This window comes from Myodes glareolus, chromosome 15, assembly GCF_982192425.1.
Source record: "Myodes glareolus chromosome 15, mMyoGla1.1, whole genome shotgun sequence".
NCBI classification, from domain to species: Eukaryota; Metazoa; Chordata; class Mammalia; order Rodentia; family Cricetidae; genus Myodes; species Myodes glareolus.
The window spans coordinates 75,015,827-75,031,231 of record NC_142040.1 but is presented as its reverse complement, the minus strand read 5'-3'; the positions used below and the strand labels follow the sequence as shown (position 1 = coordinate 75,031,231).

The 15,405-nt window shown below is 46.9% G+C and overlaps 1 protein-coding gene across 2 annotated transcripts in view; it reads left to right on the top strand.

Annotated features, from left to right (window-relative positions):
- The window catches only part of Ice1 (interactor of little elongation complex ELL subunit 1), a 50,032-nt gene that overhangs the window by 14,725 nt on the left and 19,902 nt on the right, over positions 1-15,405 (top strand). For both annotated transcript variants that reach the window (XM_087897022.1, XM_087897023.1), the window contains exons 4-12: positions 1,431-1,448; positions 2,199-2,310; positions 3,957-4,033; positions 4,844-4,881; positions 6,719-6,801; positions 7,212-7,251; positions 7,948-8,004; positions 12,776-12,862; positions 14,459-14,868. In XM_087897022.1, coding sequence (XP_087753148.1) covers positions 1,431-1,448; positions 2,199-2,310; positions 3,957-4,033; positions 4,844-4,881; positions 6,719-6,801; positions 7,212-7,251; positions 7,948-8,004; positions 12,776-12,862; positions 14,459-14,868 — 922 coding nt within the window. The remainder of the gene's footprint in view (positions 1-1,430; positions 1,449-2,198; positions 2,311-3,956; positions 4,034-4,843; positions 4,882-6,718; positions 6,802-7,211; positions 7,252-7,947; positions 8,005-12,775; positions 12,863-14,458; positions 14,869-15,405) is intronic.

Sequence of the window (15,405 nt, the reverse complement as noted above, 5' to 3'; positions counted from 1 at the left end):
GTTGTAAAGCATGTGACTGAGTGATGTTAGGGCCTGAATTTCCCATTGAAATAAAAGTCACCGAGAATCCCTGCAGGCGATTTTCTGCTGAGGTGTAAGGTACAACAGGTCTGTAGGAACAGCATCTCCGGTTGAATAGGGGCTCTCCAGAAATGGTTGTCACAGACGCTAATGGTGAATAGTACGGCCGGGAGGCTCGGGGTTGGAGCAGAGATTCTCACAGCACTTCAGAGAAATGGTCAATTTTCTAAAAGTTTCCTATCAAAATTTAAGTAGAAATAAAAGTATTTTCTTAAAAATGATTAATTATGTGTCTCTGTGTGGGCATGTGCACATGAGTGCAGCTCCCATGCTGGCCACCTGCTGTAGGTTTTGGGATCTGAGCTGGACATCTGAAAGGGCAGTGAGCTTATTCTTATCACTCTGCCCCATCTCCAGCAGCTCCTTTAAGTAGGCGAAACATGCGGTTATTATTTTGAGATGCAGAGATTTGACTTCAGCTCTGGAAGCTAATTTACCCTTGGCATTATCCTCAAATATCCATTTGTTACAGCTCAGAAGTGTAGTTGTCCTGCTGGGGTGCCGGTGTTGGGTTTTAACATAGCCCCTTCCCGGTGGGATCACGTGTAGCTCCTCTTCTGGAGGATAGGAGTGTGTCCTCAGGAGGTTACTGCCACTGCGGGGCTGAGGAGGAGGGGTGTGCACTTCCTGACCTTGAGAAGAAGTGATGCCTAACTTTTGTCTGCTGAACTGTCTGGGAAATGAAGGAGAGTTTGGGGGTTCTGTTGTAATTATAAGTATTTTCCCTCAGTTATATCAGTCTTAATTCTTGTAGTTCTAATCAGTTGATTAGTAGAGAAATAGATGTTCTGACTTTGGTTCTGTCTTAATCACTGCTATTGCTGTTAAAAAAAAAACACCATGATCAGGACAACTCTTCAAAAAGAAAACATTCAATTGGAAACTTGCTCTCAGTTTCTGAGGTTTAGTCTCTTATCATCATGGTGGGTCACATACAGGCAGGTGCTGCAGCAATCTGTGGGCAGAGAGAGGTCAGGGGAAGGGATGCTGGGCCTAGTGTGGGCTTCTTTAGACCTCTAAGCCCACCCCTGTGACACACTTCCTCCACAAAGCCACACCTATTCCAGCAAGACCACACCTCCTATCCTTCTAGTCCTTAAACAGTGCCTCTTCCTGGTGACTAAGCATTCAAATCCATGAGCCTCTGGGGGCCATTCTTAATTCAGTCCACCACAGACTCATACGTCGGTAAGAGGGATAATGTAGACTCAACACTGTTAGAGATGGGTGTGTGCATGCTGTGTAGCTTAATGGTCCAGCCTAAGTGGACATGGTTCTTGTAGGACAGAATTTATCTTCAGACAAATAGCGGAACATAAAGGTTCACGTTTTCTTTAACAAGTTTTACAGCTGCAGTTTGCAAGAAGGTGAGCTGCCTGTCTCCATAGCTGTTGACAACACCTGTGAATTCTGGTGTAGAGGTGCATCTGTGGCGGGCCAGAGCCTAGGAGACCTGCCTCAGAAAAACTGCTTTGAATGCTCCCCTTAAAAACAGATTTGCATTGTTCTAGCAAATCCCTCAAATGTATCTGTTGTTTAGGCTTCCCATGGAACCCTTGTGGTTTGCTTCAGTGACTGTTGACCACACTGTGAGCTGAAGCTGATGTCTGCTTCTGTTGCCCACACAGTTACACTGTTCAATGCCGTTTATCTTGTGTTGTTTATAACAAAATAAAGCCACTAAAATTGTAATGATGTTTTATGCTCTGACTACAGTTATCACTTAGAAGTCAGCACGCGGTTATAAATCAGGTTGCATTTATATTAGTTTACATTACAATTGCATTTAGATTGCAGTTATCACTTAAAAGTCAATATGAGGTCATAAATCAGATGTAGCATCACTCTGTCACTTAATTGGAACACATGCCGGGGAGACAAAGACCGGCTGTGCCAGATGTCTCTCAGACTGTCTTCAGATGGCCTCTCCGGGGCACTAAAGTCTGTTGGACTAGTGTCTCATGTTGCTTTTAGGTACAGTTTCATTAAAAAGTTTGTTACGCCTAAAAAATAAAAAGGATTCAGATTGCTAGAGTGAACAGGAACATTCATTTATGGTTTAATAGCGCACTCCAGCTGTTTCTGCTCAGTGATGCTGATGCCTTGTCCACTTTCAGGGAGAACACTATGCTGCATCACCAGGTGGAGCAGATGCTTCAGAAAATCTCCCCCCTGCAGAAATGCCAAGAGGAGCTGGGATCCCTGAGAGCCGAGCTGGAGGAGAAAAAGGTGCGGAGAACCTCTTTCCTATGGAGGTCCTTGCCAGTGAGGATGAGCGTGTGCGCCAACCAAGTGCGACTCAGGAGCGTTTCCATGTTAGCAGAGGACGTAAGCGCCGGAGGAAGCCCTGCTCTGGCTGCTGCAGAAGTGTTGAGAGGCTTATGTGTGAATGCATGTGGTTTCGTGTTCCCTGTAATAATAGTAATTTAAAACTTGTCTTGACTTAAGTGGGGACTAACACGTAGACATCAGATCCTTGTGTAACAGTGTGTGGAGAATTGGATTTCCTTTGTGCAGATCTAGCTTTAGCTCAGCTCTCAGGGCCTCTGCCTCTGCTCTGGCAGAGTTCAAATGTCCTCTGAGTGAATGCTCTTGACAGATTGGTTTGCGGTTTTAGTAACTGTGCTTAGTCCCTGTGGTTTCTCGGGGCCGTGAGGTCCACAGAGAGCCACTTTCGTTCTCGTATCTCAAGTTTTTACAGGTGAGTGTTTGGTCATTTCCTTTACTTGAGGGAGATGGAGCTTTGGGAGATGATGCTTCATAGGAAACTGATTCTTTGACCCCTCATGGGCCGTCTTCTCCAGGTCAAGCCCTTTGTAGCAGTCTGCTTAAGCTGCTATAAAAGCTTTCCTGTGTGACGTTTGGTGTGTCCTTAATAGGAGCCCTAGGAGCGGGTCCGTGGAGTTCATAGGCAGAAGCAGCTGCAGCCCCTAGCTAGGTGGCTGGCCTGAGAGGAGGTGGAGCTTTCTGGGTTATTATCCATCCTGTATCCTTTCTGCCTCTTTTCAGAGAAGATTGCTATTGTCCATTATCCATCTGCCTCATGTTAGGGTTTAGTGATGTGTAGTTGTCTGGTTTTCCATGTACTATATGATTGTACATGTCAGTGTTCCTGTTTCTCTGAGAGTTCTTTATGGTTTAACTGTAGCGAAAGTTAAACAGTCAATCAGTGTGCAGTCGTGTGTGTGTGTGTGTGTGTGTGTGTGTGTGTATGTGTGTGTACACCCACGCGGTTATATAATGTCCGTAGTATACCCCCAAGGCAGTGTGAACCTTGGAGACAGGCCTCAGTGGTAGACCCTCCTAGTCACTGAGTGACCATGTTTTGCAGGAATATGCCACCCTGTCAAGTCCTTGGTGAAGAGGGCTCGATGAAGCTCATCTCTCAGAGCTCTTAGGTCAGAGAAATGCCGGGTACAGACTGCATCATGGACACAGTGTCTTCCCAGCCCAAAGGGTGGGTCATCGTGGCAGAAGATACGGTGTTCATGCACTTTCCCATTTAATACTGATCAGCAACTTGTTTCCTTTTCCTGACAGTAACAACATTTATTGAGCCTTATGCCAGCTTAGATCCTGTTACTATAATTGCTGACATGAACATACTAGCTGTGTGGTACTTAAGCCAGCAGTGTGGTGTGCAGATTGAAACTGTGTAGATTTGTCTGGCTGTTCTATCAGCTGTCTGTTGGGGAACTACCCTACTTGTGAAGATGCTGAATGACTTCTGGACCTTGCTGACAATTCTGGCTGTGCACTGGTTTGGTGTTGTGCTACTAGATGAGATTTGAGCTTTTTATAAAATGAATGAGGACCATGGTCAGTGGCAGCCAGTGGATTTGGGGCTATACTTACGTTTCCTGTTTCCTTGTTAGAGTTCTCTGAAGCTGTATCAGGACACTCACCAGGAATACGCTCGAGTGAAGGAAGAATGCTTGAGAACCGACGCCCAGTAAGTGGTTTACTCTGACACGGGGCGTTCGTCTTTGAGACGGGAACATTTGTGAATGAGAGTGTTTTCCTTCTTCCTCTTTCTGTCCATTGTTGGAATTAATTAGCTGTGCAGACTCGGGCGAACTCTCAGCCCCAGTTTTCACTGTTACTAAGGCCGTCTGGTGCTGAAGGAATGCACAGAGAGGTATTGAGCGTGCCTGATTATCACACGTGAGCTGCCCCTGTGCCTGTGTGTCCAGACAGAGTCGTGGGCCCCCTGTCCATGTACCAGCCCTTCACAGGCATTGTGTTAGTCTCTCGCTCTCAACTGCCTTTGTTACCATTAGTGAATGGGACCTGGGCCTCACTGCGCAGACACACTTGTGGAGCGTGTGAGCCACTGGTTGCTGGGACTGACATGGCAGTGTGTCAGACCTTTCTGAGCTTGCTGCCTTCTGTCTCTCAGAAGTCCATCTTAGAGCAAGAGAAGCCTCCACCTGCTGCCTCCCTTGCTCACTGCACACTCCTCAGAGAGCTGGTGGGTTAGGTGCAGGACGGGTGGGAGGTCATCTGGACACAGCCCACAAGTGACACTCACTGCTGGAGGAGGGGCCTCACATGTGTGTGTGGCACAGACTCCTAGCCAGGCTCTAAAGCCCGTTTTAGGAACACTGCGCAGTAAGTGGCGTGGCGCTCTTTCCCAGGCGCTTCTACCATGAGCCCATGTGGCTGACATGTGGTACTGCTATGAGGGAAAGTCTCCTGTATACATCATGTGTGATGAGCTGTAATTTCTTTTGCCGTCTAACTGACAAGGTCTTATTATTAGGAAGAAGAAGCTAGAAGCTAAGGTGAAGAAACTGGAAGGTAAGTGTCCCTGTTGTTTGCTGGCCAGAGCCATGCCTTGTACAAACCCTGGTAAGTGTGAGCTGTGAGTGTCGGTGGGTATGCCCCTCACTCAGCTGTCAGCTCGGTGTGTGGAGATGCGTGAGCTGCTGCTCACATCCGCTCCTTCCTCTGTAACCTTTGCTGTAGGCAGGCAGCATGGAAGAAAATGCGGTGGTTCAATGTTGGAAGGTGGATTTTGTATTTCTGTTCCTTCTACTCCCAGTTGAAATTGGTGGTTACTAGAACAGGTGCCCACATTTGTGTTGTCTTAGTCAGTGTTTCCATTGCTGTGATAGAGAACATGTCCAGAGCACTGTGAGGAGGAAGGCTGTACTCGGTTTGTATATCAGAACCCATTGAGAGGCACCAAGGCAGGAACCTGGAGGCAGGAGCTGATGTAGAGGCCTGGGAGGGGGGCTGCTTACTGGCTTGCTCTTTGTGGCTTGGTCAGCCTGCTTTCTTATAGAACCCAGGACCACCAGACCAGAGATGACACTGCCCACAGCGGGCTGGGCCCTCCTGCATCAGTTGCTAATTAAGAAAATGCCTTACAGGTTTGCCTACAGCCTGAACTATGGAGGCATTTCCTCAGCTGAAGTTCCCTCCTTTCAAATGACTCTAGCCTGTGCCAAGTTAATGTCAAGGAATTGATGTACATAAATAGTTCTCTCTCTCTCTCTCTCTCTCTCTCTCTCTCACACACACACACACACACTCTCTCTCTCTCTCTCTCTCTCTCTCTCTCTCTTTCTCTCTCTCTCACACACACACACACACGCACGCACGCACGCACACATTCACATACACAGATTTCTATGAAGCGCCCCACACTGATCTTCCCATACCCCTCCTGCATTTGGGGCTTCTTGTTTCTAAGTAGGCAGAATACAGATGGGTGCACTGGGATCTGTGCTGTCCTTACATTTCGGTCAGTGCTGCTTTCAAAAGTCAGCTAGGTAGGAGTGGGATGTCCATTTTGTTTACAGTTTCTTATGAGTGGACTCCGGCACAGGTGACGGCTGTGTTGTCACTGACTGCCCAGCATGGAGTCCAGGTGTCTGCTCCATGGACTCCAGCACCACAGTGGCTGTGCTCTGCCTCAGCGTGAGGTGTTTCCATGTAAGCGGTGAACCTAGGAGCGCAAAATTAGTTGCATGGGAGCATATAGAACAAGAATGATGAGGTATTCTTATCCTCAGTTTACATATGAACTCTACAGATGGTTGGATGATATCTATTTCATGAATACTGACAGGCCCCCAGCACATGGCTGTGCTCTCAGCCTGTCCTCTCTTGTATGTGGAGATAAGTGGAATGCCTAAGAGACTGTATGCAACTTTGAGAAGAACCTTCTGTGAAGTCAAATATGGCCTTTACCTTTAGTGTCTCAGACGTAATTTTCCCTAGGAATTGATAGGACATACTGAAAGTGAGTACAGCCAAACTCAGTGAGAAAAGAATGTTACTGGTGTCTGGTGGGACTTGGCTTCCCTGAGATGTCAGCTCTGCACAGATTCTTACTGGGGTGAGCATCGTCTGGTGCTTTCCATCCCAAAAGGAATGAATGATGTGCGCACAGTTTAGACGTCTGCACATTGTCTCAGCCAGAGTGTAGCATGGATGGATTTGGAGTTGCCGTGTCAGGTGTGGGAAGGACCCTCACAGCCTTAGTCAGCTCTGTAGCTTCATGACATGTGTACCTGTCTGTGACATGTGTCCAGTTTGAGGAAAGCAAAAAAGCTGGCACTCGCTCACACAGGATCGGATCACTAACTCTCCACTTTTTCTGTTGCTGTGCTGTATCTATTACACATAGAGGCTGCTGTCAAGCAAACTCAGGACTTCAAGCAATTGAGAACTGAAAAGAAAATACTTGAAAAGGAATTTAAGAAGACACAGGTACTGGGTACAATGATGCACACCTTACATCCCTGACTCATGGACACGGGAACTGGGTATAATGATGCACACCTTATATCCCTGACTCATGGACACGGGAACTGGGTACAGTGTTGCACACCTTACATCCCTGACTCATGAACACGGGAACTGGGTACAGTGATGCACACCTTACATCCCTGACTCATGGACACGGGAACTGGGTACAATGATGCACACCTTACATCCCTGATTCAGGGCCTCTGTGGACACAGCTACTGGGTAAAATATATATTCTCTGCATCCCCGACTTGGGCTTCTGTGGCATTCAGGTTGTAGCCACAGGCTACCTTGCACCCATCTGACCTTTGCTACATAATGTTTGCTTCTGTAGAGCATAAATACTCTTGGTGTTTCTTTCCCCAACACAGGAAAGGTTTGAAGAATTTTCCAAACAGCAGACTGAGAGGGGTGAGTATTCAGTGAGCGCTTGTGTGGAGAGAGAGCCAGTTCAGCGTGCAGTGTTTATCTGAAGCCAGTTCAGCGTGCAGTGTTTATCTGAAGCCAGTTCAGCGTGCAGTGTTTATCTGAAGCCAGTTCAGCGTGCAGTGTTTATCTGAAGCCAGTTCAGCGTGCAGTGTTTATCTGAAGCCAGTTCAGTGTGCAGTGTTTATCTGAAGCCAGTTCAGCGTGCAGTGTTTATCTGAAGCCAGTTCAGCGTGCAGTGTTTATCTGAAGCTAGTTCACTGTGCAGTGTTTATCTGAAGCCAGTTCAGCGTGCAGTGTTTATCTGAAGCCAGTTCAGCGTGCAGTGTCTATCTGAAGCCAGTTCAGCGTGCAGTGTTTATCTGAAGCCAGTTCAGTGTGCAGTGTTTATCTGAAGCCAGTTCAGTGTGCAGTGTTTATCTGAAGCCAGTTCAGTGTGCAGTGTTTATCTGAAGCCAGTTCAGTGTGCAGTGTTTATCTGAAGCCAGTTCAGTGTGCAGTGTTTATCTGAAGCCAGTTCAGCGTGCAGTGCTTATCTGAAGCTAGTTCACTGTGCAGTGTTTATCTGAAGCCAGTTCAGCGTGCAGTGTTTATCTGAAGCCAGTTCAGTGTGCAGTGTTTATCTGAAGCCAGTTCAGCGTGCAGTGCTTATCTGAAGCCCTTTTCCTTATGTGTTTTTAGAGTTGAGACACATTGGAACACAGATCTCAAGTGACTCTCACGGAAGCATAGATAAAAGTGAGTATCCCAACCGTGTGATTGGTTTTATGCATTGCTTATTATGGTTGGTGGGCATATATGCCTCTTAACATAGCAAAACTCAGGCTTTGTAGATACTTGGTGGGAACAAATCTTGTTATTTGAATGCTGTTAGACTGCATATATCCACATTTACTTATCCACGTGCGTAAAGACAACTATTTTCTTAAAGTGTATGAATGAAAGCGTCAAAGAAGACATTGTCTGGGAAAGGAAAAGTCTTTATGTAAGCCTCACACTTCTCAGCAAGCAACAGGAGATTTCTGACAGATTACAATCCATCAGATTAAGTCATTAAGCGTGCTGGGTGCCAGCACTGCCTGACGCAGGAGAACTGTGGTCACAGCTCTGCTGTGTGTGTGAACGAAGACTGCTCCTTCATTTCCTGGCCACCCAGGCTCAGATAATGACACAGAAACTGTATTAATTACAACACTGTTGGACCAATGGCTCGGGCATATTTCTAGCTAGCTTTTAGATCTTATTTGTACCATTTCTACTAATCTGTGTATCACCACGAGGCTTTGCCTTACCAGTAAGGTTCTGGCATCTTTCTCCTTTGGCACTACATGATATCTGCATAACTCTGCCTTCTTTCTCCCTGCATTCAGTTTAGTTTTCTGGCCTAGCTATATTCTGCCCTGCCATAGACCAAAGAAGCTTCTTTTTTAACCAATGGCAATAAAACATATTCACACCATGCAGAGGGGAATCCCACATTAAGTGTGTTTTCTGGGGACAAGACAAGGAGGAGGCCATATTGAGAAGTCAAGCACTGCTGGCTACAGAGCACAAGCGGGACAGATGCACCATGCATGCATGCATCAGCAGGCACAGCAGGCCTGAACTGCAGGGGAGGGGTAGGACTTAGTGTATGGATGGTCTGTGGATCGTTTGGCCCTTGGCTGCTTTCCTTCTCTTTCTGATCTATTTAAAAATGGACATAGGTGTTATTTTGTGCACAAGATTCCTTTGTTTGCACCTTAGCCACATGTGGTTTAGCTTGATGGGGGAATGAAACTGTTGTTTTCAGCGATGTGTTCTCAGACTTTCCTAACTTACAAGCACTTGCTGACTCTGGGCACACTTGTTGTCTCTTTGGCATGGAACCATCCAGCTTCTTTGCAGTTAGTCTGTGTGCCAGCAGGACCGCAGGGTGAAAACCCAAACAGCCGACTGCATCATCCCTTATTCCAGTTGGGAACAAAATGTGTGTGAGCCGCATGTGAGCAATCCTGGGCCGTATTGGGGTTTGCAGTTGACAGTTCCGTTGTGACTACTCGAGCAGCTATGCACAGTACACGTGAGAGCTGGTGTTGCTGTGTTCTGATAAAACTGTTGACAAAGGCAAGTGTGAGACAAACACAATTAGCTATAGCTTATTGGCCTGGATTTGTTTTATTTTTGTTAAGATTTTATTTATTATGTTTACAGTACTCTGTCTGCATGTATAGTCTTACATGCCAGAAGAGGGCACCAGATCTCATTATGGATGGTTGTGCACTGCTATGTGGTTGATGGAAATTGAACTCGGGACCTCTAGAAGAGCAGCCAGTGCTCTTAGCCTTTGAACCATGTCTCCAGCCCCTGCCCGGGTACATTTTAACAGGCCTCTGTGGGGCTTAAGTTTTTGGAGCAGGTTACAGTTACAATTGCTTTGTATCTAGGAATTAGAAATTTCTCTCACTAAAGTGTGTCTCTGAGGGACTAGGGATGGAGTTCGGCTCTGGAACACTGTCTGAGCCTAGTGCCAGAGAAGGAAAAGCAGTATAGATGACGTCATGAAAAACTCTCCATTTCCAGGCTGCTGCAGGTGAACCCGGGTCTGCTATTCTGGTTGGTGAATGAATAACCCACCTAGGAGAAGTTACCATTAGAACTTGAGTTTCGCTAGTAAAGTCTAATATCTCTACTGGGACATGCAGCTGAATAACTTAAAAATTGTTAACGAAAGGCTCCAAACTCCCTTTCTATCTTACTTGAAGCTGGGGAGGCCATGCTACTTGCAGCATAGCAGGTCATTATCGGCAAAGTGCTTAAAATGGGGCTAGGGAGGTAGCTTAGTTGGTTAAGTGCTGGGATCATAAGTCTGAGGACAAGTCTGTTTTTCAGAACCAAAGCCTGATTACATGCTATACATGCTGTACATGGTTACAGGCTGGACCATTACATGGTGGTCCATGCTGTAACCTCAGCACTGGAGAGGCAGACAGACGGATCTGGGGCTCACTGGCAGTTGTCCTACTCTAATTGACAAGTCCCAGACCAGTGAAAGACAGTCTCAGAAAACGGGGTGGGCAGTTCCTGGGGAGTGACAGCAAGGGTTGTCTTCTTACCTTCACGCCTGTGCACACAAACACGTACACCCCATTCGTACATATGCACACACCTCCACGCCCATTTATACCCCATTCAACCACATGCACATATCTCCATGCTTATGTACACATATGAATACCCCATCCATACACATGCACATACTTCCATGCCCGTGCACAAACATGCACACCCCATTTATGTACATGCACATACCTCCATGCCCGTGTACACACATGTATACCCGACTCATACACATGTACATACCTCCATGCCAGTGTACACACATGCACACCCCATTCATACACATGCACATACCTCCATACTCATGTACACACATGTGCACCCCATTCATACAAATGCACATGCCTCCACGCACATGCACACTCCATTCATACACATACCTTCATGCTCATGTACACACATGTGCACCCCATTCATACAAATGCACATACCTCTATTCTCCATGTTTGTGTACACACATCCACACACCTCCACGCCCATGTACACACATGTGCACCCCATTCATACACATGCATATACACACCAAATAGAATGCTTTTTGTTGCTATTTTTGTTTGTTTTGACATAGGGTCTGATTCTGTAGTTTAGGATGATCTAGACCTCACTGTGTAGTCCCATTTGGCCTTGACAGTTTCATGAGTGCTGAGGTTATCAGCATTAGTTTTCACACACACACACACACACACACACACACACACACACACACACAAAATCTGTCTTTCTTTTGTTCTTTCTTTCATTCATTCATTTGTTTTGTTTCTCAGGACAGGGTTTCTCTGTGTAACAGCCCTAGTTGTCCTGAAACTCACTCTGTTGACCAGGCTGGCCTTGAACTCACTGTGATCCGCCTACCTCTGCCTCCTAAGTGCTGGGATTTAAGATACTTTTTATTTAAGAATTCAAAATACATTCATTTGCTGTTATAGAAGGGGCAAGCACGTACCTCAGAGTACATGGTCAGAGGATGACACGTGGGAATCATTTCTCCACTCTACCTTGTTTAGTACCAGGAACAGAACTCAAGACATCAGATTTGACAGCAGATGTCCTTATTCACCATCGCATGAGTCTTTTTATTCTCTCTCTCTCACTCTCAATATGACCTCACTATGTAGACTGAGCTGAATTCAAACTCAGGGTCAGTATGTATAGTGCTTTGTGACACCAAAGCAAAATTTGCCTTGGATCAGAATACAACAATCAAAACCATTTCATACTAAAAAGTAATCTTGTCCACTCTTTATTTGTGAACTTGTGATAGGCTTGTTATCCTTCATTGTCAACCTGACTAGATTTGGAATCACCCAGGACACATACCTCTGGGTGTGCTTCTGAGGGAATTTCTAGCAAGGTTTACCTGAGGAAGTAAGACCCACCCTCAGTGTGAGTGGTGCTGTGTCTGGCCCTGGGACTTGGACTGAATGTAAAGGGAAAGGAGGAAGCCAACATTAACACTTTGTTCTTTGACTGTAGACATAGTATCGTGTTTTGAGGGAGAAACACCACATAGTCTCCAGCATTTAAACATTTGGTTCTCAGTGGTAGTGTTCGGGAGATTTAGGAGGTGTGGTCTTGCTGGAGGTGGCATGTCACTGGGGTGGACTTGGAGAGCTTACACACTCGAGCCGCTCTCAGTTCACTCTCTGTGCTTGCTGCTTGTGGTTCAGGATGTGAGCCCTCAGCCTCCTGCTGCCATCATTGACTGTGAGCCCAAGTAAACTTTCTCTATAAGTACAAAGAAAAAATGGATATAGGAATTTGAGGTTTTGTTCAGTCTTGGAAGATTTCTTTGAAGATAAAATGCTACAGTAACAGATGAAGGTATTTTATTCTTGCAAAGACTTGGCTTTTGTCAAAGTAGAAACTGAGCGGTGACACCAAGTGTACAGTGTTTCCTTATGTTTCCCCTTTCTCCTTTGTGTGTTTGTTTAATTCTGCGGCTACTCCTGTAAGTCAGGAGTTCTCTGCTGCTGTTGTTCCCGTCTCCTGGCGCTCTGGAACAAGGGCACACGGGAGCAGAGAAAAGCCCTCAGCCTTTAACAAAGTCCTTCCCCTAGAGTAGTGCTTCCCAACCTGTGATCCCAACTCCATCAGGAAACACAGGTATTTACTACATGACTGTTCCTAGCCGTAGCAAGATTATGAAGTAACAGTGAAAATAATTTGTGGTTGGGGGTCACCACAGCCCAAGGAACTGTATGTACTAAAGTGTTGTGGCACTAGGAAGATTGGGAACCACTGTCCTCAAAGAAAAAGCAAACAAACCTATATCAAGTCTTCAGTTTTAGCAAATCGTTGTCTGACTTCTGTTGACAGTGGTTGTAGTGGGAAGGCTGGGTACTGCCTGCTATGTGGATGTGGAGTCTCGATGCCACGAACTGTGACTCATCTTGCCCTTTGCTATTCTCAGGGAAGGTGAAAGTTCTCTTGAAAGAGCTGTGGCTCTGCGTGAACGCTGCTCACAGGCTGTCCAGTGAGAGTGGCAGGCGAATCCCAGGTGAGAGATACACAGAGGCTCCTCACGCGTGAGAGTGACAGTGTTTGCCCCAGGCTGCACGGCAGCCTTCAGTGGACAGCAGACGGTGGTACTCGACACTGTGACGCAGTATGACTGATCCCGGCACATTCAGTCAACTTTTGGTAGCAGCTCAGAAGAGCAATGGGAGGTCAGGCCTTGTGGGTGGAAGACCAAGGAGTCTTCCTGTACTACAAAGTAATTATGTTACTTTTATTTTCACAAAGGAACGGTTAAACAGTGGGAAACTTCCCTGAGAACTCTTTCCCAGTCCTGTTAACTGTGGAGCTCACAGAAATTGCATATTTCCGACCTGTCCAGGATCCAGTCCCAGAATCCACTTTCCTTTTCTGCTCTGGACTCTGTGCTGGGGACTGGTAACAGAATATATGTTACACTGTTACCCACTGAGGATTGCATTCATGGTAGAGCACCTTTGCTTCCAATTTGCCCACTGAAGATTTTTTTAATCCCATTCCTTCTGCATTTAGTTTCTGGAAGAATTCTTGCGTAAGAAAGACTGCCCCCTCGACTAATGACTCTCTGATCTGTTTCACATCAGTGTAGCTCAACTGCTTCCCAGTGCGCTACAGCCACATGCTTCTCTCTCCACTGCTTCCCAGCACACTGCATCCCCATGCTCCTCTCTCCACTGCTTCCCAGCGCACTGCATCCCCATGCTCCTCTTTCCACTGCTTCCCAGTGCACTGCAGCCCCATGCTTCTCTCTCCACTGCTTCCCAGTGCACTTCCGCCCCATGCTCCTCTCTCCACTGCTTCCCAGTGCACTGCATCCCCATGCTCCTCTCTCCACTGCTTCCCAGTGCACTTCCGCCCCATGCTCCTCTCTCCACTGCTTCCCAGTGCACTGCATTCCCTATGCTCCTCTCTCCACTGCTTCCCAGTGCACTTCAGCCCCATGCTCCTCTCTCCACTGCTTCCCAATGCACTGCATCCCCATGCTCCTCTCTCCACTGCTTCCCAGTGCACTGCATTCCCCATGCTCCTCTCTCCACTGCTTCCCAGTGCGCTGCATCCCCATGCTTCTCTCTCCACTGCTTCCCAGTGTACTGCATTCCCATGCTTCTCTCTCCACTGCTTCCTAGTGCAGTGCAGCCCCATGCTCCTCTCTCCACTGCTTCCCAGCACACTGCATTCCCATGCTTCTCTCTCCACTGCTTCCCAGTGCACTGCAGCCCCGTGCTCCTCTCTTTGCTGCAACTTCCCAGTGTGTCGCAGTCCCATGTTCCTCTCTAAAAAAGCGATCTGAAGCCAACCAGTGTCAAACCTACCCATAGGCGTTGTATACAGGTTTGTGAGACCATTGTAGAAAGGAAAGCATCTTCCAGTGTGTGATGAGGCCATGTTTCCAGCTGAATTGTGGTGCCTCAGTGGATCACTCTCCATGTGTATCCCTGTCCCAGTCTACAAGATAAAACGTTAGAAGTTGACTGGTGACATTGTTAAAGCTGTCTGCTCGTTTCGGCTTACTTCTACTAGCAGTTAGACTTGTTATCAGGATGTAATTTGTAAAGTTTCCTTGCATTGAATACGTGATGCTTGCTTCTCTCCTGCTCAGAAAAACATGCCAGAGAAAACAGTGCATCCAGAGCTTCTGGGGAAGATGAATTGCTCCCAAGCCAAGGCAGTCCTGCCAGGACCTCCGATATGCATTCTTTCTTCACCAAGCTGTCTATGGAGGTGGAGGGTGACTTCACTTCCTCTGAAAGTGCAGAAGAAGAGCAGCCCAGTGGAACAAGCCCTAGCACTGGTCATGCTTTTCATGAAGAAAGTCCTCCCAAAGTCTCAGTGCAGAGGCCGGGTGACGGCAGCAGGACCAGTGTCTATGGCCGTGGACATTTCTTTGATGATGATCTTCAAGCTGCGATTGACTTCCTCAAGCTCCCCCCCCCTCTTCTGTCCCCAGTGCCCTCGCCGCCTCCAGTGACGTCACCACACCTGGGCTCTCTGTCTTCCTCCCTGGCTCCTGTGAGTTGCTGAATTTTAATTTCATGTGGATGTTTGTCTTATGTCCAAGATATTTCAAAAGATATTAGTGTACTTAGGCAAAACTGTTCAGTTTTGTAGCTGTGCCAGGGCCTCTGCATCAGCATCTGTGGTGGGATTTTCTTCACTATGTGTTAAGGTTACATTTTATTTTATTAAGTATTTATTTTTATTGCTAGTGCCTAGGACATAATAGACGTGGAGAGAGAAGCATATTCATGCAGACATGGGCTGTGTCCAGAAACAGAAAAGTCTTCGTGTCTGCACTCCACACCCTTTGCCCAGGAGAGGTCGCCTTTGGGTCTGTCTTGAAGCGTTTACATACTGTTTGCTCCTCCAAGGAATCTTGGCATGCACTTGTATTCTAGACACCTAGCCCAGAACTGTGGGTTCAAAGGTAATGGAAGACGCAGTGTTGGGCTGTCCTATGAATCAGGACTAGGCGTGGAGCACACAACTCCTCTGGTGAACAGATTTCTTCAGGGCTGCAGGGCACCTTCTTCCTCAGAGGACAGAGCT